At 40.2% G+C, this 26,520-nt stretch overlaps 1 protein-coding gene across 1 annotated transcript in view; it reads left to right on the top strand.

Annotated features, from left to right (window-relative positions):
* Window positions 1–26,520, top strand: part of Agbl1 (AGBL carboxypeptidase 1) — a gene marked incomplete at its 5' end in the record, with an annotated part of 696,476 nt that overhangs the window by 87,980 nt on the left and 581,976 nt on the right. Inside the window, 9 exons of the mRNA XM_048790140.1 lie at window positions 2,508–2,716; window positions 9,591–9,756; window positions 10,696–10,763; window positions 15,264–15,380; window positions 16,437–17,002; window positions 18,520–18,603; window positions 18,826–18,912; window positions 21,400–21,548; window positions 22,978–23,065. Of these exons, the coding sequence (XP_048646097.1) occupies window positions 2,508–2,716; window positions 9,591–9,756; window positions 10,696–10,763; window positions 15,264–15,380; window positions 16,437–17,002; window positions 18,520–18,603; window positions 18,826–18,912; window positions 21,400–21,548; window positions 22,978–23,065 (1,534 nt within the window). The remainder of the gene's footprint in view (window positions 1–2,507; window positions 2,717–9,590; window positions 9,757–10,695; window positions 10,764–15,263; window positions 15,381–16,436; window positions 17,003–18,519; window positions 18,604–18,825; window positions 18,913–21,399; window positions 21,549–22,977; window positions 23,066–26,520) is intronic.

Below are 26,520 nucleotides of genomic sequence, written 5' to 3'. Positions count from 1 at the left end.
CATGAACAAATTTGAGTGGTTTGGATGATTGAGAGATGTGCAGTGAGAGAGCAGAGCTACAAGACTGGAGTATTTGTGGCTGAGATTCGGTCTCTTTGAGGGCTTTAGTGCACTTTGTTTTGGGGAGCTCAGGTGCCCAGGCATCTTCCGATAGGTCTGCCATGGTACACACTCATCTACCAACCCTGAGGCCCACAGATGCTACTCTGAAAAGTAGCATAGGTTGACTGTAGAGAGAAGAATCTTGGACTGTTTTTGTGCCTCTGTTTCTTCAAAGAGAATTTCAACCATATTTTAAAAAATTACACCCATAAGACAGAGTCTCATGGAGGTCTCAGCCAGGCATATTGAGCTGACAGAGAAATCCCCGTGTTGGAAAGGTGAAGGAAACCCTAAAAGCTCTGCTACAGCTCCCCATCAGATGTCAGACAGCCCATAGGACAGCCCTGCTGGGTGGATTGACATTCTGTGCCTGGACTTGAATTCTCTGTCTGAACATTTTCTGTGCCAGGTCTCTCACTGCTACACAGGGTCCTTCCTCTTGTTGGATAGCCTATGAGCAATTCCTTTCCCAGTCAAGCCAAATTCTACTGTTCCTATGTCTTTCTTTCTTTTTAATTTTGTTAGAGCATTATATTTATACATAATATCTGGGTTCCTTTTGACATAATTATACATACAAGAAATTTGATTTCTAATTTGTTTTTGAAGTCTCTCTGTTGAGAGCAGCCATAAACCAACCCAGCCCCTCTGTAGGACAGCCCTGACACAGGACAGGCGAGATTCAGTGTGCAGATCAGGTGAGACATGTAGGAGGCTGAAATAATGAAGGATTTTTATTGATTAAAGACCCCAGAGAGTGTGTGTGTGGGGGGGTGCCCACAAGAGCTGGTGAGAAGTCTGTAGGCAGCAGGAAATTCTACCAGCACTGCGTCAGAGGAGCTAGGACTGGGAACCAGGTCTCTGTTAGGTCCTTGGTGTTATCCCTCAGGCATTTCTGCAGGCAGTGTCTTGGCTACTTTAAAGGAAACAAGCATGGGCCTGGCACAGTGGCATATACCTGTAATCCCAGCGGCTCAGGAGGCTGAGGCAGGAGGATCGCAAGTTCAAAGCCAATCTCAGTAATTTAGTGAGTCCCTGAACTGTTTAGCAAGACCCTGTCTCAAAATAAAAAATAAAAACGGGCTGCGGATATGATTCTATGGTTAAGCACCTCTAGATTCAATACCTAGCACAAAATTAAAAAAAAAAAAAAGAAGCACGCATGGAGGGGAGACTTATGTACAGGACTCTGATGTTGGCCATCAGATTTCATCCTGGCTGGCAGCTGTGAGATAGGTTGGGTTAGGGTTCAATGGTTAAGGATCAAGTAGATCTCAACCATACCTGAGGAAGGGATTTTTCCCTGGGGAGGGGGGCGCGGTTCTGTAAGCCACAGGTGATGAGGTACAGGTGATGGAGTTTATGCCAGCTTAATTCAGGCCTAAAATCAGATGCAGAGGCAGCAAATATACCAAATTTATGACCCCGTGGTTATCCATCAGCTGGCTTCCATTCTCTAGAACAACACTTTGACACATCTCCTATGCCGACAGCCTTTCAGATATCTCACTTGGTCTTTTTCTTCCCCATCTAACCTTGTAGTTTGCTTAACCTAAAGAACAATATCCTAGGTCCACAAAGATTCAGTGGAGACCTGGAATCTGGGAATGCAGTGGAAAGTGCTCTCCCTCTTTCTTTCCTTCCTCTCCCCTCCCCCAGCACCATTTTATTTTCCTGAGAATGATTTACATTCACATATACCAATTGTGAATTTCCTAAAAACAAAAATATTCTCTTTCATAACCACAGCTCATCAATATCTGAAAAGTAACCCTGATATAACACTAGCATCTAATCTATAGATCTTAGTCAAATTTTGCCTATTGCTCCACTGATGCCTTTTATAGTGAAAAGAAAAATTGTTTCACGGTCCAGGATCTAAGTGCTCTATTATACGGGGATGTCATGTCTTTTTAGCCTATTTTAGCCCCAATTCCTCAATCTTTTTTTCCCCCTTTTATGATCTTGACATTTGTAATGAATATAGGTCAGATATTTTATAGCACATCACTTACTCAGAGTTTGCTGATTTTTCTCATGACTTTGCTCAGGTCATGCGTTTGGGGCAGGAATACCACGGAAATGATTTTGTGTCTTTCTCAGTGCATCATTATATCAGGAGACACATCACAACTCTGTTCCATTACTGGTGTGTTGATTTGATCAGTCAAGTAAGAGGACATCTGCCGATTTTATGTGCAGTGGTAAGGGCAGAAGCTGGGATCTGAACCCAGGTATTTTAACTCTAGAGTCTACATGACACCTTTATGTATCTCTGGAAGTGTGAACTTGATAGATATATATGGAATTAATGAAGGATCTTGGGAGGACTCACTGGGCTATTCTCAGGCAGGTGTGGCCCTGGAGAGCCTGTGATTGACATTGCCTTTTCCCTGTGTTGTCAGAGTCTAACAGCCGCAGGGCGGTGAACAGAGGCTATGTCACCAGCTTGCTCAGACTGCATCAGGACTGGCACAATCACGACACCGTCAACACCTTCGTGATGATCCGTCGGGGGCTTCTACTCTGCCTCCAGCACATCGCCACCTTCCGGTCGGGCAGGGAGGCCTTCCTGGCGGCCCAGGGCATGGAGACCCTGTTCAGCATTACACAGGTAATGCTGTGTTGGGATTCACTCTACAGTCAGATGATATCTGAATGATTCCTAAGGGCTGAAACACAACTAAACAGAACAGGGAACACTTGACAATGTTCTTGGTGATCACTGTGACAGGTGTTCTGGATTCAAATCCTCAGTCATTGATTCATTCATTTATTCCATATATCATCTATTGAGTTCACACTACTAGAGGCCCAGAATGGTGTCATGTGAACTCTAGAGTCAGGGTACCTGACTCTAGAAGTTGAAGTCTCTCTGTTGAGAGCAGCCATAAACCAACCCAGTCCCTCTGTAGGACAGCCCTGACACAGGACAGGCAAGATTCAGTGCAGATCAGGTGAGATGTGTAGGAGGCTGAAATAATGAAGGATTTTATTGGTTAAAGACCCTAGAGAGAGTGTGTGTGTGTGTGGGGGGGGGGTGGTGATTCCAGCCTCTGCCCTGACTGCTGTGCAACCTCAGAAAAATCACTTATTTTTTCTTAAAAAAAAAAGATGGAAATAAAAACATCTAGGTTGTTTTGTGAACTAAATAGTTAATGTGCTCAAAAGAGTGCTTGGCATATTTTAACTGCTTCTTGATTGTGAACAGTTATTGGAAGAATAGTACTGGAAATCTAGTGGTGAAAATAGCAGATAGACTCTTGGTCTTGTGGGGCAAATATCCTAGCAGGAGACAGACATTAAGCAAGAAAAGAATCCTATGAGGAGGATAATTTCCTATTGTTCTGTGTGATCAAGAGTGTAAGGGTGACTCCCATAGGTGGAGGGGTGAGGTGTTCTTTAGAAGGACCTGGACATGCGAATTGTAAGGGGACAAGAGTCCCAAACAAAGGGAGATCAACTGCAAGGCCTGTGGAATGAATGTGTGGTCTAGGGTTACCTGGATGCCAACCCAAATAACTAAGTCTGATGATGATTCAGACATCATCATTCAAGGCTATATTTATCCTCTTTATTGGTGACACAAGAATCCCAAATCTCCATTATCTGCACTTTCGCTTATGTTAGGTCCCCAGTGTCTTCCTATTTACCAGGTTCTGCACTTATCGATCCTCTCTGGAGCCCCCTCCATTTTTTCTCTACCTGAGTATACCCAGAGGTAGCGAGGCAGTCAACAATTGGGCTATTTTCTGACCATGGTGTCTGTAGACTTTTCCCATTTAAAAAATGGCTTTTCCCCCTAAACCATAACATAATACTGTGCTGCAAACCAATATCTAATTTTCTACATGCTATCACCTCTGGGTTTCTCTCCATCATCATAGATTTCAGAGCTTCTCAGTAATGAAATAGCTGCATTTTACATTTTTTTTCCTGGATGAAGCAAAGCTTTGAATTTTTCCAAGTTTCCACATGCTTTTTGGAAGCTTGTAGTCACCCAAATCTCTAATCTCTCTCAGTTTTTGTGAAATGTCCCTTTGTATTGCTGATGCTAAAAACCTCCATTCTGTCTTGTCCTCTACCCTCTGCAGTATTTGCTGTTTCTCTGTTCTGTGCTACAAAAACAATTAAAAGAGCAGTAAAAGAACATGGCCACCCCAGATATACACATCTATGATAGGACTACAGTGGAGAATACACCAAGTGAAGCCCAGGAATTGAGGGGTTGCAAGTGTGTATGCAGGGTTTTAGTAGCAATTCCTCAGTAGGTTAGTGAAGACCTCAACTGTTCAATTAACCACATTTATAACAAGCTCCCAACCTCCAATTACTGCTGCAAATGGAAGCTGGATGTGAATGGAGGTAGAATCTTATAGCAAGGTTTCTCCATCCCATGTATTATATGAAAAACCTGTTCAGGAGGGGTCTGTGGAAAAATGCTGCATAAATTGGCTGTGATACATTAAGGCCAGCACATGGAGGAGTGTGAGAAATGTATGGGTGACAACTTCAAGGGGTTGAATTCTCCCCTTCATCCCTGCCCTGTTTTGCTTTTAGTGTTTTAAGTAATATGTTCTTCTAGAGGAGATGTTCTCAAGTTCATGTGCAAAGTCTGACATTTGACATTCTACTGTTTTGGGGAAATGATCCTTTCAGGTGCAAGATATGTTTTCTTGGCTTAGAAACCAAATGGCCCATTACTCCCCTGGCAGAATCATAGCAAGTGTTGAGTAGCCTCCCAGTTCTGGGCTGAATGGTCTGAGCACAGATGCCCTTTGCAGCTGTGCTGAGTTTGAGCTGCCCATCACCCCTGCTGCCTCTTCTGCTGGAGAAAGCTGGCCGGATGGCTGACTCAGGGACCTTGGATCTGGTGATGGTTGTTTCAATCTCTATTTAAAAATTAGAATGATCGTGGTGGTAATGCTGCTGCTGCTGCTGCTGCTGCTACAGCTGCTAATGATGATGACAGTGATGGTGGTGAAATAAAAATGAAGCAGCAACAGTGGAAGAGGAAGAAGAGGAGGAGGAAGACAAGGAGAAGGGAGGGACAGTTTCTTTGTATGGAGCTCCTACTACGGCCCATGTCTAACTTAGTGATTTATACGAACCTTCCAATTTTGACATTTTTAAAAAGTTTTTGAGGTAGACTATATTATCATCCTCATTGTACAGATGAAGAATCTGAGAAAAAACATTAGGTAATTTGTCCAAGTTCAGGAAGGTAGTTACTATTGGAGCTTGGCTTTGAATCTGCTGGCTTCACCTGAGAGCTTGTGCTTTTCCTCAAGTTGAGTATGCACTGGGGTGGGCTGGAGGGCTCCTTACCACAGGGCTCTCTGGGCTTCATCCTCGAAATTCCTGACCTAGAAGGTCTGAGGAGGGGCCTGATAATTTTCACATTAGGCAGTTTCTAAGTGATATGGATGCTGCTGGTCCGGGGATCACAGTTTGAAAAGCACAGTCCTGTACTATTTCTGTTGATGTTTATGATATAATTACAAGCCTACCGGGCATGAAATTGACTGAGAAAAAGCTATTTTTTGAGTCTTTCCCATAGCTTTTGCCCAACGTATTGTCCTTTGCCTTTCTGTTGAAGCCACTGCTTGTCATGTCTCTCTCTTCATGAGCCCACCTCTTTGTTTCCTGGGTCACCATTCCTGTGCATACCTCTAAGCATCCCCTCAACATTCAAAGGCTGAGGTTATCTATAGTGCAGGGAAGGAGCTGTATACTGCAAGGCAGTCTTGTTGGAGATTTGTATGAAGAAGGTAGAAGGATAACTTAATGTAAGATTAAAAGAAAAAAAAAAAACCATAGAGGGATGCTCTGAAACTGTATGAGATAGTTATCCATTTGGACAAATAGGTAATCACAGAAGGAATAAACCCGTGTGAAATAATCAGATGAAGGGACCATTTGCTTTAGAGCTATAACAACTTAAGAGGGTTAAAAAGCTGCAAAAATTTGGTGGTTCTCAAAGTTGACATGCATTAGAATCACCCAGAGATTTATACAGACTGCTAGACCCCATCCCCAGAGTTTCTAATTTGGTTGGTCTGAGGTCTGCACAAGCTTGTGCATTCTCACAAGTACTCAGGTGAGGCTGATGAAACTTGTATTGGTATCGCACTTTGAGAACATCACTGGGAAAAGGAATGCTATTGCCTCACAAAAGACACAGCAGCTGCTATTTTCCCAGAAAGAATGGAAGGCCAAACCTTGATTCATTAGGATCCTCATTGCTAAACAGGCCCAGCTACTACTATCATGGATCTCTGAAAGGAAGGACTGAATCCTAATGAGAATGTTACCAACTTGGCATCAGGAGCTAGATACCCTGGAGGTCAGATTGGCCCAAGAACATTTAATTTTTACTCAGTTTCCTGAGTCCTAATTTATGAAGGGTGTTGGGGCTGATTAATCCTTCTCAGGGAACTTACATTCTACAGTGGGGACAGACTAGGATGATGGCTGTACAGGAAGTGAATGGACCCAAAACCATGCAGAAGAAGGAAAGCCCCATTTATCTTGGCTGAACAGAGGGGCCTTCAGAAGGAATCCTATTTGAGTCAGGCTAGAACAGCTATTGATTTAGGCACTGTTTAGAAGAACAGAGGAGATAGTCTTTGGGCACAGACACGGAGAGGAACTAGTATAGAACTAGTGGGAAAACAGGACATTTTGGGGAGTCAGGCAGAAGGAAAGACCTAGATGAGAGCAAACCAGGGGGTCCCAGACCAAGAGTATTTCCATGGAAGACATTCCTAACTCAGAGCTACAGTACGTCTGCTCTGAGTCTTAGAGTTTACCCTCCTATGTTCAAAAAGACTAGAAAGAAAGAGGGAGAGGGGCTATACCAGGCTGGGGTCAGAGCATAACTCTTGGGCTCTGAGACCTGAATGACAAGAAAGAACCAGGGCCTCGATGGTCTGAGGAGCTGAGGGTTTCAAGGAAGGAAGAAATAAGCAAATGCAAAGGCCCACATTCAGGTAGGGTGATGGTTTGGGTGTAGAGTGAGCTCAAGATACAGAGAAGTTGGCAGAAGCCTGGTGAGTGAGGGGTAAGGATTGAGGTGAAGTTGGAGACACAGGCAGGGGAAGCGTTCAGTGCTTCCTGAACCATGGGAACGGATTTGGTTTTTTATTTCCATCACACAGAAATAAGAAGGCATAAGGTGGAAAGAAAGGGCAGATCAGACTACATAGTTCTCTACCTCATGAGCAGGAATTTGGATTTTATTTTATCAGGTTTAAACATGGAGAAACATGGTTTTAAATTTAAAAAATAAAAATTTTAGGGACAACAGATGTAACTCAGGGGTAGAGCTTTTGCCCAGCATGAGGCCCTAGCTTCAATTCCCAGAACTGCCTGAAAGTGTTTTTTAGTTGTAGCAGGATACATAGAATATGAAATTCACCCTGTTACCTCTTTTTAAGTATACAGTTTTGTAGTGTTAAGTATACTGCTGTACAGCTGCACTCATGCTTCTCCACAACACTTTTCATCTTGAAAACTGAAACTCTATTCCCATTAAACTGATTTATGCTTTTAAAGGAACGTTTTCAGAGAGGAGATTATCAGAGGGCATGAGGGGAAAGAGGGAGAGTTAGGAAGGTGAGGGGGAACGTTGCTCTGCCTGCAGGAGCTTAGTGGGAGGTGCTAATGGCATTGGCTCCTGTAGAAGCAGAACTGGGACATGACTTCTCTCTCTTAACCAGAATCCTTTTCCACTGAAATGTCTCACTTTGTTATTATGAGGATTATTACTAGGACTCTTCCCTGAGTACTCTGACCTTCTAGGATCTACTTTTTTTTAAGTGATTTTCTGAAACTAATGATGCCTTCTGACATCCTAGGCCTGCTGAGCACCTATCTGTTTGCTCTAGACAAGTGGACCTAGGAATTTCTATTACCTTGGAACCAAGGATCACCTGTGAATTTCTAAGTATTTCCTCTACAGTGTAGTAGACATCAAATATAATATTATTCCTAATGCCTTGGTTTCTGAAGATTTTAATACCATCTCCACCTTCCCCAATTCAGCTCACACTGTGGACTGAACTTTCAGAACACTGTTTGTGTTTGCTTCCATTCTTCCACTGACTTTTCACCATTTCACACAAGGTCAAAAGCCTGATCATATCTATCAGCATTGATTATAATCCTAGATCGACCTGGTTTTAAAATGTTGGCTTTTCTGGCTGAACTCTGCCTTGACCCTGGCTCTGTTTCTCCCAAGGTTGAGGTTTAGAACATATCTCTGATCAGCCATCTATCTCAGCTTCCCTGTTCCTCTTCTACATTCTTTTTTTTTCTTTTATCAACTCTAATAACTTTTCGCTAAACACTTGAGGCCATTTGACCAGGCCAAGGGGTGGAACAACCTCAACTAATTCATTTTCCATGGGGAGTGTTTCCTGTTGTGCACTCTGACACAGCTGATTGGTACCATTTCAGCACACTGAAGGGAAAATGGCATTCTTGATTGTATTAAGACATTTCCTTTTGGAGAAATGTAGCTATTGAAGTTATTTGGGTAGCTTGAATTCATAGGTACATTTTTATCAAGATACTTTTCCTCCATGTTTTTGCGTATGGAGCTATGTGCAATGTGGGCCTAGGGGTACACAGTGTGGTAGTATCACAGAACTTCACATGTCCTGTGGTGGGACCCCACATCCACCACAGCTACTGCTATGACTTATTATCCTCAGAGGTTGCTGCTCCTGTTAGCAGTATCAGACTGGAAGTCCACACTAGTCAAATTTCTATACCAGGTCAGCACAAAAAATCATTTTCTACTGAAAAAAAAAAAAATTGTGTTTTTGCCAAGGAGATACAGAACAATACTGAATTCTTTCTCTCTCTCTCAATTTAGTAAACTTGTTCTTACATTTTTCAGAGTGTCTGAGAAGAAGGATCTTGTCATGTTCCATCAGAATCAAAATGTTACATCTGCAAACCCAATTTTTCTTTGCTTTGGGCAGGTACCAAGAGGGATCAACACTGGGCTTTGAGATGAGGCATGCTGTTTAATTTAGGTACATGGGATTTACCGAGTCTTTCTTTCTGATTTCATTATTTTATCTTTTTCCTTTATGTTTTTCTCTTTAGCTGAAAGAGCAAAGCAAGACTTCCATCAACTCAGCTTCTCATTCCCTGTCTCAGTCTATAATTTACAATGACTCATGGATGGTCAGAGGAAGGTGTCCCCCTTCTCCTTCCACAGCCATCCTCGGCAGTGTCTTGCCTTAAGGCCAGCCTCCCTTGAAGTAATTATAAGTCTATTCTCATAGTACCAGATGAGCAGTGTGGGAAAATACTACATTAAACAAAATTCTATGTGAGAATGTTCAAACTAGACATTCGACACTAAGGCTGTTTTCTGTCCATTTAGCCTATGTGTGATTCACCTACTGAAAAATGTTGGAGTGAGGGGTCTGTACATAGATGTCAGTGTCTGATATCATTTTTCCTTTGGTCAGAATTGCCTGGACAACAAGGGCATGGAGCCTGTCATCTCTGTCATGCTGCAGATCCTGAGGCAATGCTACCCAGTGAGTCCACTTCCTTTGGTCACACCCAGCAGTGCCTATGCCTTCTCAGTCCCTGGGAGCTTCACCCCTGAGCCTCCATGTGCTCTATCTGAAGGTAAAATGCCCAGATAGCTATGAGCTTATAGATAAGCTTTGCATTTTAGCAATATGGCAGGGGAATGTGGATGGAAGTAGAATTAGCTGTTTTGCAGGTCAACCATGGTTGTTCAGTAAGCTAATTATAGGTATACACAGAAAAAGCAGTTTTTTTTCTTTTAGACAAACACCCAGATCTGTTATTTTGCTCTTAATTATTAACTGTTGCCACTTTGCTTGGTAGCTATTGAGAGCCACTACTATCTCCTTAAATAATTAAAAATAATCTATTCACAATTCTGTGATGGAGTTCTTTCTAATGTACTGACTGTTAGTGGAATTAATTTTCCTGAAGGATTAAACTGAAAGAAATGTCTTGCTATTAACAACCCCATGCTACTCATAATGGAATATTTACCAGTGTGATTTTTTTAATCTCCAGAAAGATCTTAACTGTCAAAAGAATTTAGTGCTTTTCAACCCCGGTCTTCCTAGTATGGAACAGATTTTGCTCAGGTGTAATTTTGCCACAATGACATTAGATGTTTTTTTTAAATAAGTTCCTGTATTTAAAAATTAGAGACTGAAAGCTATATTCGTGTTGTAACAAATTTTGTATGCATGTGATTACTAAACTTTGGCATTGACAGTTACACAAATATCCATAATCGAGTGGGAGAAAAACCAGAGTGGTATAGGTATGTCATTTTATTCTGTTTGTGTCTTGCATTTGATGTGGGACCACAGTTTAGACTTAATGATCTCGTGTTTGCACGCCTGCATGCACACTCTGCATGCACACCCTTTATACATACAGATAAGATTTAGAGTGCACTGGGATACTGTGCACTTTAAACAATGGGTCCCTTATTGGTGTGAAGATGCACCAACCACTGTGATGAGTCTAAGAAAACAGAAATGCCTCATTCATTTCACCACTTTTCTTTTCCACATGCAGAAGATTTTGAAGATGATGGTGATGAAGAGGTGGACAAAGACTTGGATTCTGAGGATGTGAAAGAGGAAGTAGGTAGACAAGCTCCGGCTTGTAATGATCTCCACATTCACATCATGCAAAGAAAAATATCATGTCCCATGTTTGCCAAATCCAGTGTAAATTTTAAGGACTTACTTTAGTGCTACCACTATGGTGATTGATGCTCAAAAAAGGACAACTACTGTTATTGATTTCCCAGTTATCATTTTCATCTTGATGAGTCTATTATACTGTTTCATTGTGAAATTGGAGCTATTGATTGATAAAATGTTATTATTCTATTAGCGTGATCCTTGCATAGACACTTAATGCTTATGGTTGGTTTATTTAACAAGTGCCCATGAGACCATGCAAAGATTTTGCAGGACACTTTCTACTCATTCACACCTATCTTCATAAAGCACTCTTCTTATCTGCCGATTCTTCACAGAGCTAGTGCATTGTCCAAACCCACTTATATTTGTGGGAATTGCTCTCCTTTGAGTTGCAAAGCGTACAACCTGGCCCACAAGAGAGTCATGCTCCTGGGCCCCTATCTGACAGTGGCCTCTGTTACAGAACAGAAGTTAGCAAACTTTCTATAAAAAGTCAGATAGTAGTTATTTTAGGTATACTATACCGTACAGCCTTTGTCACAACTGCTCAAATTGCCATTGTAGCATAAAAGTAGGCACTAAGAATACATGAATGAGTGGGTATGGCTGTGTTCCAATAAAACAGACAGAAGGACGTACTTTGCTGACTGCTTTTCTACAACAGGCATTCTAAACCTTGGCACTTTGGCATTTTGCGTGAATAGTTTCTGTTTGTGGGGGCTATCCAGTATATTGCAGGGTGTTTAGCCGAATCCCTAACCTCTGAACAATGCTAGCGTCTATCCCTTTGCTCCTCATTCGTGAACTGAATTTCCCTTAGTTGAGAACCTTTGCCTTTGAGCAATTGCTTATCTGTGCATTATAATTCTCTCTTCATTCTTGATGATGCACATGGATTTAAACAAGTTTCTTCAAGTTCCTTAGTTTTGTCATCTGCAGAATAACACATAGGAGTAAATGCTACCATCCCTAGGGATAAAACTCCAAATTAGAAAACTATTTCTGTCTATCTTCCTTCCCTCCTTCCTTCATTTATTTCTTCATCCATTGGTCGGTTTGCTCATTGTTCCTTCTTTCCTCCCTCTGTTTCTCCTTCCCTTTCCTCCTATCTAGAAAGAATCTTTTGAGTTCTCTATCATGATAATCACTCACCTTGCTGAAGGTAGTGGCAGACATTTAGTGACTATCTCTTAGCCACATCTCTGGGCTTAGACTGCTATTGACAGTCTGGTGTTCTCAGGGTTTTGTTGATAAATAGAATCATTTCTGAAGTCATCAGTGGCAAATTGGTTCTTTGCTGTGGGTTGGCGGCGCAGGCCTGTGGAGTACGTGCTGAATTATTTGAATAATACTGCACCGCGGCAGTCATTCATCAATGCCACTTTCCCCTCCCCTCTTGCTTGCTCTTTGATAACTGGATGTCTGATGCAGTGTCAGTCGCCTCTTGTATCTGATGCAGAGCGACAGGGTGCATGACTTCACCCAGCATGGGAAGGAGGAGTTTCAAATACTCTCCCCAGTCTGCACAGGGTGCTGGAGTAGGGTCGAGAGGAACCTAAACAAATGTACAAACCTGGATGGGAAAAGTGTACAAGACAAATGGGTGAGGGACTAAAAACTATTCATCAAAACCCCTCAAGCCAAGGAGAGGATCAGAAGTCAGTATGAGCATGGATTGTAGAGAAATGGGGTAGTATCAGAACCAGGGCTCCACTGGGGGATGGCAGGAACAGGGGAACTGGTACTCCAGCAAGCTGGTCCTTCCTTGGTGAACTTGGCAGATTTGCTGCCAGAGATGTGGATGAAAAGCCAGGTATATATAGATTTTGGTTCTCAGAACTGATCCAGGCCTTTAACCTGTGGCTTTTTCATTTAAAAATTGCAGTTAATAATTTGTACCACACTTTCAGCGGGCATGATTAAAAGGAACTTTTATCTGCAAAGTTTTCTTGAGAGTTGAATATTGAGTTCTGTGATTTGCTTGAAAACTGTCAAGGTCAACATGAGACAAGAGAAACTCACAATAAACAGAGAAGAGAAGTTGGTTATATGTTGTTCTCCACCCCCCCCATCTCCCCCTATACACCCAAACATCAGATTTGAGCAAACTAAGGTCGAGAGGGATATTCAAAGTGAATTCAGGCATTTGTTTCCTTCCACTCTTCCTTTCCTTCCTCTTTTCCTTCTTTTTAAGTTTTCTTCTCTCTTTCAGGTACTTTTTTGGGCATGTCCCCTATAGAGCATGTGAGGTTCTTGGGGATGTAATGTGATACAAAAACAAATGAAACATAGTTTTTATCTTCCAAGATTTCTTAGTCTAGTGAACTTGGGGATTTTGGGTATTAAAGTTTAAGTCAGGAACGTCAAACTTGAACTCAAGTGTGTGGCAGACAATATCCAAAACAATATCCAAGAATTCCAGTGTAAGAGGCAAGGGCCAGAAAGCATTATCTGGATTGCAAGGTGTCAGAACCCTAGATGGTGAAGGGCATCTGGGTTGATTGAGGACATAGAAACAGGTCCATCTTGAGGTAAGTATTAATGGTACTTAGAAAGCCCATAGGAAGAGGTGATAACTCGGCTGAGTGACAGGAGAAAATAAGCTCCAGACCTTTATAGACCAGAAACTGTCTCTGTCTCTATGTCTACTCTGCTATTATGCCAAGAAAGCACCCATTGACTATTCATGAATGAATAGTTGTGACTTTATTTCAATAATTTTTTTTTTTAACAAAACAACCTGTGGGCCACGTTTTAGTAATTCCTACACAAAGACTCAGTGGGTCCCCTGGCCACATGTGGGATGAACTGACTGCAGCATGGGTTACATGACACTACTCCCTCCAGACACACCATTGGAGCCTAACTCACTGATGGGGACACTCTTCCCAGTGTCTGGCTGGGTGGGGTTTTCAATAGGGCCACCCCAGGCCATGGCTGGAGGAAAACAGGAAGTGATAAATGAAGCTGAACAGGTCAAGAGTGGTGGCTATGGAGTTTGGACCAGGTATATGTACACTGAACCTGAAATATGAAGCTGAACAGATGACCATGAAATTTAGCATCAAATAAACTATAGTCATGTATAGTTTATTTGAAATTTGGAGGAAAATTACATAAGATGGATTGAATATTGAGTTTTACTTTTTTTCCCCTGGATTAGGAGTATAAGCATATATTTCCCACATTTATATGATTTAGGTCTTTTTAGTCAGGACTGCCAGTTTGTTCCTTAACTAACTAAGTACTCATCGAAAACACGTGGTAGATTTTTCACCCTTGTTTTATTAAGGGAACTTGATCTAAGATATGGAAAGATAGAGTGCCTGGACTGTTTGATTCTGGGTGTCTTTTCTCTGTAAGACTACAACCCTTAAAAAACACACAAGTGTTCAGAAAAGAATCACCTTCATCATGAAACTAACCAAAATGATAATGTAGAAGAAAGACTAAACTGACTCAGAGTATTCTACCCAATGAAGAAAATACTGGTAGTATTTTGTACACTTTTAAATGTACAGAGAGCTAAAGGTGTAGTAGGAGAATGAAACTGTTCCCCAGGACCTGCAAGGATTGATAAAATTTCTCTGTTGCCTCTTTTTCCATCTTATCCTCTACAGTCTTCCTCTTATGTTCTCTGCTTCAACTATCTTTCTTTTGTGAGCAAATTCAGACTCTTCCTTCTTCTAGTTATTCCTTTTTTTGCATAGTTGACGTTTTGTCATTTAGGTCATGGATATATTCATATGATAGTTTTTGTGAGACCTCAGATAACTCAGTTCAAATAGTTTTCCATAACCCAGACTCAGTCACAATTAGATCATTCTCTTTCATCATTTCCAGGACATTTTCTGCTGTTGGTAATGATCTCATTCATTTGTTTACTTTATTATTTACTGTCTTCTCTCTCTTACTATAAGGCAAATTCCACAGGAGCATGGACCTTTGTTTCTTCTCTCATTGACTCTTTCACTCCAGAAAGCCATTGACTCTCATTGACTCTTCAGAACCTAGAAGAGTCCTTGCTCATAGCAGGTGCTCATTAATGTTTGGGATAGAGTGAAGGGCCCACCTAAACAGAGGTAGAGAGACCAACAGGGATAATAATCACAAAGATGTAGATCACAGTGGTAAATGAGATGAATATTTTCTTGCTTTATTGTTTACATAGTTTACCTCATTTTATAGAAATTATTATTTATGAAGAGGACTCAAATACTGACACAAATTCTGAGAAAAGTTGTTTATTTTCTTCTTTTCTAGTGTAAAAATGCAATGTATGTATGTTTAATTATCCACTGGATAAGCTAATGTTACAACCTGAGGCCAAGAAACCATGTCCTAACACTTGGAAGAAGAACATTGCATCTTGTCTTGTTGCCTTTCAGGGTGGATGTCATGACTGTAACCTGTTCTTTAAATATCCCTCTGTAGTATGATGACTTGGAAACTGATGTGGACAAGCTGAGTTCCAAACCTGGACTTGACCGACCTGAAGAGGAACTCATGCAATATGAGGCAATGTGTCTGGAGCTCTCCTATAGCTTTGAGGTAGGACACAGACTGTGGTTTCTGCTCCTTTGTGATGCATGGAGAGTTCTTTGCAGAACCTGGGAGGCCAAGCCAAACAGAGTGTCCAGATGTAAAGCATTGCTTATCATGAGCCATTTACTTCTGGGATCCTTCTGAGAGAATAGCAGAAGGGTAAGCAAAAATTTGAAAATGGTAGCCAAGGCAGGATGCATGGCCAGTTTCTACAGTCTGACATCCTACACCTGGGATGGCAGTAGAGTGAAAGTACAGAGTATGACCCATTGGTTAGTGGGCAAGGTATCCTGGCTCCATTCACTAAAATAGCAAGTGAACATCCTTGATGACTTAATTGTTCTCTTGCTAAAAAGATGGACTTCTAATGGTGGCCATCCTGATTCCAGACTGGCTTTGTTAATAGAAGCAAATAAGGAACCTTACACCTGGTGATGTCACTCCAGTGCCTAGTTGCTGCCATTGATGTTGCTGCTATCAAGATTTTAAACCTGCTTTTTGATCTCTGTTTTTTTTATAGTTCTTAATAAATAGTGCGTTTGGCCACATCAAAGGGCATAGCTAGTTGCATATAGAAAGGAGTTAACATGTTCTGTTTCACTCCAGAAAGCCAAAGACTATTGGTGGTGAAAGTTGCAATGAAACAAACTTCAATTCAGTGTAAGGAAGACTTTCTTTTAATAATCAGAATTGTCCTAAAAAAGTGCATTACCTTTGGGGCACTATGAAAGGCTTCACTCTGGGTTTCAGTGAGGCCCTATAAACTAAGTTGTTCAACTAGGTTGAAATTTAGTGGGAATTTGGAGAAGACATATATACATTCATGTACCATATAGAATTGTACTAGATCCACCAAAATCCCTTCCCAAACATGAGTTTGTATGATTCTACCTTTTTTTTGACTCTTGAATGTTAATCTTCCCTTGGCTGATGCTAGAAAAAGCTTCCCAATTCACAGGATTTATGCTTAGCTCTGTGCCCAGAGAGTGAGGATAGGGATCAAAGTGTATTCTCTACTTGCAAAGAAACACTGACATATTCTTTTCCACTCTAAACCCCAAGGAACTAGAGTCCAAATTTGGAGATGATGCAAACTTTGAAGACTCTCAGGACACCAATCACCACCACATTCCCACTGCTGCCTCCCCAAAGCAGCACTGCTTGAAGAAGGACCAAACCTCCTGGGGGCAAGAAAAAGAAGACACAGTTCAGACTTCTCTCCTGAGCATGGTGAAGATGGGAAGGTCCTCCAAGAAAAGACCCATAAAGAACATATACCATGATGTGCAATCCAATTGTCTTGGCATAGATTCTCTTGGAAATGATGTCCCTGACATTCAGACTTCCCCAAAAGAGGATGGTTGGGACATAGAAGCTATTTCTTGCCCAAGGATGAGTGCCTCCTTTTCCAATTCCACGAGTCCTAGAGAAGCTGGTGAAGCAATAGATAAGCTTCTGCACCTACATCCCAAGCATATCCCTTTCCATGATCCCTGTCTTTATATGGACAAAGCCAGAAGAACCAGATCTGTGGTGGACTTCAAGATGGTGGCATTTCCTGATCTCTGGGGACACTGTCCACCTCCCTCTGCCCAGTCCATGTTGGAACGCAAATGTGGAGTCCAGAGGTAATGAATGGTGCTACTGACTTGGGATCTGTATTTTTCTTCAATATTTCTACAGGTGGAATCATTGGTACAGATAGTTCTGCTATAGAAAAGTAAGCATTAGTCAAGAACATTTTGAAGCCCTTTGGGAAACTTTTACCACCATAAATGCTTGTTTCCCTACTAGGGCATTCCAGAGTCGAGGATGGAGAAGTGGTAGGCTTGTGTTTCCTGACAAAAAAATTCCTTGGATGATTCTAATACAGCCCCTTGCCCCATACTCATTGTAAACCACAAAACAGGGGAAGGTCATCTAGTTTCTCCAAATACTGGAATCTTTTCTAAAAAGAATGTTTAAATGTTTATATATTTATTGAATAGTAGGGAAAAAACCCTGATTATTGGGAGTGCCTTGCTTGTTTACTGCACATTGGCATCTGACTTCTTGCTAATAGAAAGGTGGTATATTGTCATCCCATGGCCCCAATGTTACAGACCCTGGCTTGGTTTGGAGAATGAGTTTGCTGCATCATTGAGGAGGGAATGGGACAGAAAACCCATATCCTTCAGGGCAGAACAATGAGTGATAGATTATTCCCAGAATGTAGGAGAGCTAGGTCTTTGGATCAGCATAGTGAGATTAAAATGAAAACCATTAAAAATGAGGACAAATATTTTTCTTGAAAAAAAAAAGAATGTGTATCTACTAAGCCAAAGTATACAGACCAGAAAGTTTTATTTCCAGCAAATGGTTCTCTTGATGGTTGGTTCCCACATGGATTCTTGATTGAATTCTCTGACCTCATCCCTAGGACATTATCTGCCATGCTCAACTTCCTGAGAAACTCATGTCAGAGGCTGTTTTGCACAATATTATCCCTGCATAGATCTTCCCTCTCAGTCCAGCCTTTATTTCCAGTCCTTCCTCACCCTTTGTTCATCCCACCTCAATGAACTGGATTGGAAATGTAAGAAAGGAACTTGAAGTCCTTCTGAGCTTCTTTCCTTTCTCTTACTTAAATTTTCCCAATATTATTTCTCTGACAGGAGACTGACCTCAGCCTGCTGGAGCACACAGAGCCCAATGAATTTACATGGCATAAAAATACAGAAGCCATCAGAGTTTTACAAACCTTGATCATGAAAATAGTCAATATGCCTGATGTTTCCCTCAAAACGGCCTCAATGCAAAGGAATCCCTTATGTATAGAGTCAGAAAAGTTAAAGTACACTAGCCCAAATGCTCTTCACAAAACTTTCAAAACAAGAATCCTCTCACTGAAATCTAACATCTTTGTTATTTCTAGTCCTACGGTTTGTTATAGAATAATTCAAACTATACTGCTCATAGTTTTAATTTTTAATAAAGAAGAGAAGAAGGTATGGCAGTTTTGTTTGTATCCTTTGAGGCCAAGATTAGGGCATCATTAAACTTTTATATCTCTCTAATGACCCCCAGGGCCCTTCCCAGGGGACCTTAGAGAAGCTGGGCAGAGAATGAGGGTCAACACTTAAATGTTTCCAATTTTCCTTTCTAGGATCAAGATATTTGAGGATGTCCGAAGGTTCATCCAGCCAAATGATATTATAAATAAAGTTATCTTTAGTTTAGATGAGCCTTGGTAAGTGGTCTTATATATTTATGGAATAGTAGGTATGGAAAATTCTGTTAAACTGCATGAAGACAGTAGTTTTTCATGTTAATAATCCATTTCTACTCCTGAAAACATCATGGTGACTAATCAGGTTAAATATCTATAAGAGAAACCTTATCTTTAAGAAGGTGTCTAATTGTGTCCAAGAATAACAATAAGAAAGTTCACAGGTTCTCTATTTCATTACAGGCCTTTGCAAGACACAGCTTCCAGTTGCCTAAGGTTCTTCTCCAAGTTTGAGTCAGGAAATCTTCGCAAAGCCATCCAAGTGCGTGAGTAAGTAGGGAAGACCACAGGGGTAGTTCTTGGCAGTCCGGGAGAGTAGGCTGTAATTATCTCTTGACCGTTCTGTGTTCAGTGACCTCACATTGGTGGCTTGAAATCAGCCATGGTGAGAATGTTTACCCCATGAAAACTGGAAAATGCTATACATAAAGGTTTTTCCTCTCTGATTCAGTTGTTAAACATTTACCAGCATGCCTCTAGAGATCTCACAGGCTAATGTCATAGCAAAGTGAACTTTTCAGTAGAAGAATAAACATGCCTTAGTCCAGATAGTAGGTCCACATTTGGCTGTGGGAGCATTTTGACTGGGATACTTATCGGGTCCTGTTGACATGGAAAGGTATGAAGTGTTCCCTATTCCTACACCACTCCAAGTCTGTTGATGTGCCACTGCTGTGTACTTAGGTGACAGAAATTATGGACTGTCCATCTTTCATTCAAGCAAATGCTCAGTACGTATGTCTCTGGAAAAAAACTACTGATGAGCTGTTATTAATAGAAAAGGATTCCATAGATAAGGAAATATAAGGGATAGATAAACTGAAAGGAAGGAAATAATATTTTTTTCATTGATTGAAGAGATGGTTGTTCTCATGAAATTACCTATCATTCTTTGTTCTATAGAAGGGTGGACCATATTTTCCATATGCCAAAAGGCAAGATATATAATCTGTCTTCTGTGGGTGAACTTCTGAAAACCACAGTCCAGGCAGTGAATGGTAGAGTGGCTACAGATATTGTCATGAGAGCACAGGGCACTGCAATCCCTTTCCAACAGGTGCCTTTGAGCAAGTTGCCCAACTAACTCCAAACATTTATTTTCTTTCCTATAAAACGAGGACAATGATAATACCTACCTCATATGTGGTTCATGAGAGTTAAATAATACACATAAATCTCTTAGGATAGTGCCTAGCACATGGTAAGCACTCATTCAGCATAAGCTCTTATTCAGGGATGCATGTTCACTGTGACTAGAACTTGGTGTAGCTAAGACCTGCTTTATATGCACTTAAGGAATTATTTTTGAAGTTGTTCTTTTGGGGATGAGATGAAAGGTGATTTCGTTTTTGGATTTTGCACATGAGTTATTTCCAGCTCAATATTTAAGACAGAGACAAATTGATCTACTTGGGCTATAAGGGGGAAAGGACAGTCATGTCCAGACTGCTATTCAGTCTACTTCTGTTTCTGATGCCAGCTCAGCTTCTACTTCTTCCTATGGCTCCTATTTTCTTATTCCTTCTCTCTAAATTCATGTTCAGAGAATCCCAGAGATAATATCTGATTAGCAGTCTCCTGGTTGGACAGTTTTCAGTCCAGTTTGTTTGTGAGCAGCTGGCTAGGCTCAGGTCTTTCTCTTTACATCTGCTTTTGACCAGACAGTAGTAGACTCTTAAACTCAGTCGTGCCCAAGGTAATGGAGACAAATGATGGAAAACTTACTGGAAAAAATTTTTCTGATCACTTTTTAGAGAAAGTACTGTGGGAATAGTACATAATTTAAGGGTTGTGACTTTACAGAATTGTCCTTATGAGTGCTACTCAGTGAGTTTTGCTTCATGCATTGCCTAATGAGCTAAATTGTTAGAGCATGGTCCTTACAGGTACCGCATGAGGGGTGGGATTTCATCAGTTAGCTCTACTCCGCATTCACATGTCTTATACCAACCTTTTACTTCCACAAAGCTCATGATATAATGTTATTTATTAGGGATCCAGAGTGGGAACATATGCATGGGTTAGGGAAAAAATATTTTCCCATTTTAGAACAACAACTCAAAAAGAGTACCAAGAGGATGGGACAATAATATTCCTGAAATGAAATTTCCTGGTAATAATGTTTTAGTCAAAACAGCAAATTCTGTAGTTACAGCTCAGAAAATTAATTACCTCTGGAAACACAGCAACTGAGAGGGGACAGACAAGAGATCCTGGAGTACTGGAATTGTCCTATATCTGTATAATTGTCTATATCTGGCAGCACAGGTGCATCCAGATGCAAATAAATCCATTGAGCTATTCATTTAAGATTTGTGTACTTCACTGCATGTAAGTTATATCTCAATTAAAATGAAAAAAATGCCACAAACAACCTCTGTTATGCTCGTCTAATTCATGTTTTTAGCTCTGTGAGGGGATTTGTATCCATTATACTATTTAATCTTTATAAACAAGCACTCTGAGTTTAGACGCTTTCCATTTTCCATATAAGGAAACTGAGACTCAAAATTAATGTCTAACCTCACATAGTCTTGGCATATACAAACCAGATGGTACTGAATTTTCCTGAGAAAATTGCGTTTTCCTAGTTGAACAGAAACTTCACTATATTTTAGTGAAAAGACGTGCTACAGTTCTGTCAGTGATTCTTCTAATAGATTCTGAGATCTATAACCCAGAACTTAAGACACATAGATTCTCATTTACCTTAAAGATGTTCCAAATAACCCTTCAGTCTTGCTTCTGACTCTGTAGGTTTGAGTATGACTTGCTGATCAATGCTGATGTGAACAGCTGCCAGCACCAGCAATGGTTCTATTTCAAGGTGAGCGGTATGAGAGCCAACATCCCTTACCGCTTCAACATCATCAACTGTGAGAAGCCCAACAGCCAGTTTAATTACGGTATGGGCCCTTGGGGATTGGAGGTTTTCTTGATAGTATCATGAACTTCTTGACTTTTTACATTATCAAAAGACCTGTGTGTATTACCAGAGGGTTTGAAGTTGGTCTGACACACTTTGGTTGCCTGTGTGGCAATGGAGTGGCCAACCAATAGCACACTGCTAATCCGGAGGAATTTCTGGGAATCCTCACTCTGACATGGAATGTTAAGAGTGCATGAGACACTCAACTATGCTCTGATTCCCTTTCTCTACCTTGAACATCGTTGATGTTGTTGTTGTTGTTGTTGTTGTTATTATTATTATTATTTTTGCATGTGGGGGTGGTTGGTGGGGACGAGTTGGTGGGGGTGTGGTAGTGCTAAGGATTGAATCCAGGGCCTCACATGAGCCAGGCGAAAACTCCACCTCTGATTTATATGAGCTACACCCCCAGCACCCGACCTTGTGCTTTTGAGATTGGTGAATGTTCTCATTTACTCCTGTCTTCAAAAATCCCACAGGAGCAAATGTGTTAATCTATATGTCACAACATGAGAATATCAAAATGCAAATGGGCAACACAGTTTTACCCTCTCAAGAAAACTCTGGAAAAAAGCTTGAATTCTCTTGAGTACCTGTGGCTTATTTTGCAGGGGACATTCAAGAGACAAGACTAAACAATAACTCTTGCTTATTTCGAATATTTCTAGGAATAGGAAATTCTCGTGTTGGCGCTAACTCATATACTACTTTATTGGGTAGATTTGAATAAGGAATAAATATTCCCACATATTTAGCTACAAGCATGAGATCTTGCCTCTGTTTTGTGAGGACTAAATAGACTCTCATTGCCGTAGAAAGAAAATATGAACCTTAACTCTTGTATTTGCTTTGTATGGATACTATAATAAATTTGTGCTTTAAAACAAGACAAATTTATTCTCTTGCAATGCTGGTATCCTTAAGTCCAAATCAGTTTCCAATTGGGATAAAGGTCATGTCAGTGGGGCTATGTTCTCTCTGGAGATGCTAGGGGAGAATCCCTTTACTTTTTTACCTTCTGCAGATAAATTCCTTGCATTCCTTGGTGCATGGCCCCTTCTTGAGACCAGCAACAATGCACCTTCAAATCTCTCTCTGCTTTAGTCACGTTGCTTCTCTTCTTTAGTCAAAACTTCCTTTGCCTTCCTCTCATAAGAGCAGCTGTGATTGCACATAGGGCCACCAGGACAATCTTCCCATCTCAAGATCCTAAACTTAGTCACACTGGCAAGGTCTCTTTCTTTGGTCATACATTGGTTAACATTCACAGTGTCAAGGAATTAATATCTGGATATCCTTGGGGGCCATTTTTCAACCTTCTACAACTCACTTTCCTTTTTTTTTCCTTTTAAAATCTCCTCTTCCACTTTCCCTCATGGATTAAATCCTGGTTTTATTTTACAAAGGGATGCAGCCAACCCTGTACTCTGTGAAGGAGGCTCTTCTTGGCAGACCCAGCTGGATACGGACAGGCAATGAGATCTGTTATTACAAGTAAGTGAGAGGCTTGAGAAGGTTGTTAACTTCCTTTTCTCTGTCATTCCCTCTTAATTTCTTGCTTTTTCCATATTCATATGATAAGCATCAGTAATCTGTGCTTGTCTGTCATACTTTTTCCTCTGTCCCAATGGCAAATGCCCTGCCTTTTAGAGATAGAAGCTTGTTAAACAGCACTCATAGTAGACAACAAGAAACATATTTTGATTTGCTGAAAAATGGTTTCTCTTCATTTATGTACATTAATACTTCATTATGCACATCTAACTTTTGTTGTCAGACATTAAGAGTTGTACAGATTTTATCTGTAATTAGTACATGAGACATTAATTCTTTACTCATTTTCACTGGGCCCAGTGAACAAAAAGTCTGAAAATCTCTGACATTTTCTTTTTCACCTGTGCTTCACTTTCCAAAGTATAGGGGAGTGAGTATGTGGCAGACACACTTAAGTAACTCCTCTTCCATAGCAAGATAGTTTTTGAGTAAAAGATAATAATAAAAAAGGGAAGGGCTACAATATTCATCTTCAGACTTTGATTAGTAGTCAGTTTTATCAATGTATCCTGCAAAGTTGTAATGAAATTTAAATTTTCCCTATTTCTTGTTTTTGATGAAAGAAATGGATTCCAGACCCATGAATTGCTTATGAGTGCATTTTTTAGATGGAAAATAAAATTGAAGTACATAAGAAAAAAGTAAAAGGATAGGAATTGTTAGGATAGGTAGAATATACATAATTCCTTATTAGCTCATTGCCAGGGTTTTATAAAAAATGATAGGTTAGTTCTTATTTTCGTGGATAAAGTAAGTCTTATCTTTAAGATTATAAGAGAACCGGTGGGTGTGGGGACTATTACCAGACATTCTAGAGTTTAGGATTGTTATCACTGTCAATATCAAGGAGTGTATGTACACTGAATGCTTCTTGGCTTTTGAGAATGTGAGGACTGTATTGATAGATAGGAAAGGCCAAGAATCTTGTTGCTCTGTTAGATAAAGCAGAAATCACCCCAGAGATAATGACAGTCTACAAAACATAGCTGGGCTGACTAACAGTCTGTAATATAAGAGTTGGCAGTGTTCAGTCCTTGATATATGAAGATATGAATCCGAATAGCTTTTTCATATATTCTTGAGAAGGAATCAAAATATTAGAACTTTGTTGGATTTCCATCCACCTAAATGGCAATTACTCTCTGGCCCACTTACCTTAAGACTCTCTGGAATTTCTTTTTGTTCCAAAGAGAATTAGGCTAAAATTTGTCTAGGTTGTAGCATTCACAATTATAGAGGAAAATATGGAAACCTAAATTTGGACCTTTGTGTGTCAAGAATAACTTTTGGTTTCTTCTGAAATTAATTACCATGAGTAAATTTGAAAGGCCCAATTTAAAAGTTAGCCTGGACCTGGAACTTATTAAGAGATTAGACAAATATCATTTTGTGTCCTTTCTCAATGGGAGAAAGCTCTCCCTGGAGGATGCTTCTCTTGGAATTGGGGAGCAACCTCAAGGGGAACAGGTGTGTGTGAAGAGAAGGAAGAAGCCACACATCCAAAAGCACATCCCTAGCCTAAAGGAAGCCAGTGTTAATAGCTTCTAGATTCATTAACAAGACAATTGTTGTGTGATTAAAGAGCAATAGAGGGGTAAGATGAAAACCTTGCATGTATAATGTAATTCATTTTTCATATTCCAGCCATGAATACAAGGGAGATGAATGGATAAGATTGTCACATTGCAATGTAGTTTGTTTTACAATTATTCATCACATATGTTAACATATTTCCAATAATGTGATGTAACAACAGAATAGATACATGTAATCTCTGTTCACCCACAAATCAGAACATTTTCTCTATTATAAAATGCCTTTTATTAAGCAATATCTTTCTCCTTACTTGTGCCTCACAATCTTTGAGTTGATTTGCTTTAGAGGATTTGTTTGCTTCATTCCTGCCTTTATTCTCTGTGATTTATCAGTTTGGTATAACTTTAGCTCCTTATTTCTTTATGTCCTCTCTGGTAGTAGAGGCTCAGAAGTTCTATTGCTAACATGCTATTAAATTCCCAGACATAGTGCTATGTTTTAAGTGGGTGCCAGGTATTCATTGTGGGGAGAAATGTGAGCCATAGAGGTGGAGTATCTTTTCCACCCTCTTTTTTATTAGTGCATTATACTTGTCCATAGTGGTGGGATTTATTGTTACATATTCATAAATACACACAATATAACAGTAAAATTTGGCCAATATCATTCCCCAGTATTTCCTCCTTCTCTTTTCTTTTCCCTCCCCTGGTCCCTTTCCTCTACTCTACTGGCCTCCCTTAGATTTTCATGAGATGCCCTCACCCCACCTTTCTTTTCCTTTTTCCTCTGACAGCAATGATGAGCAATTGTGAAGGTGGACTGTCTACTTTGTGGGACCGATTGCCATCCATTAGAAATAATCTCCAAATTATTTTGGCTGTGTATCTAAATCATGTACTTATGCATGTACTTACTAATATAGATTTGTTCCTAAATTATTTTAAAATAAATGATACATGCATTACTAGACTATTATATATTGTACATTAGAACATGTGCAAAAAGCAAAGAATTTTTAATGACAGAATGATGAAACAAATTAGACTTTTTGTTATATGTTTATACTGTTGAAAGCTCAGTGCACACTACATCCACATGGTGAAATTCACCATCACACACACACAAGTGTAAAAAGTATGTAGGAAAGTAAAGGAAAAAATACAGTAGTAAGTAGCCTTTTGGATAATTTTGAAAATTTTGACTAATGTTCCAGATCTAATTAGATGATCTTTCCCACATGAACTGTACTGAGGATAGGGTGTTGGCCATGGGCCTTCTGCTCTTTTCTTGATCATTTATGATTGCAATTTAGCACAGTTATTGACTGATGGCTTCTAAGCAGAATGTTAAAAAATATTTTCTGTTTTGAGAGGCTTAGCTTAATTTAGATAATATGATCTGTAAATCTACCAAAATATGCTTCCATAAACTTCCCAGAAGCCAAAAGCAAAACAATGAGGAGGGGCAAATTATTCCTGCTCCTCCCTTGGGAGACTGCCTGTGCAGCCACTGATACTGAACTACCTGGCACATGGAAATAGTTGGTGTAGAATTTAATGTACTTTTCATAATCCATGCCTGGAACACCACAGGGATGGATGGATGAGATTGCTCATTATCTAGTTTGTTTTGTAATTATTCATCACATAAGGTTGAAGAGGACTGCCTAAGGGCAGTCATGTAAATCCACATATTAAATGTGAGACAATTTAATTTCTTTCTTATTACCTAGATAATTGTAAATTTAAGGAGAAATTCTAATATTTTTTTCGTGTGTGCAGTTGATCATCCTGCCCTCCCCTGCAGCATGTCCTACCCCTTCCATCATACCCATGTGTTTCACACCCCCCCCCCCCCCC

This window comes from Marmota marmota, unplaced genomic scaffold, assembly GCF_001458135.2.
Source record: "Marmota marmota marmota unplaced genomic scaffold, marMar, whole genome shotgun sequence".
Taxonomy (NCBI): domain Eukaryota; kingdom Metazoa; phylum Chordata; class Mammalia; order Rodentia; family Sciuridae; genus Marmota; species Marmota marmota.
This window is presented reverse-complemented; position numbering and strand designations above follow the sequence as displayed.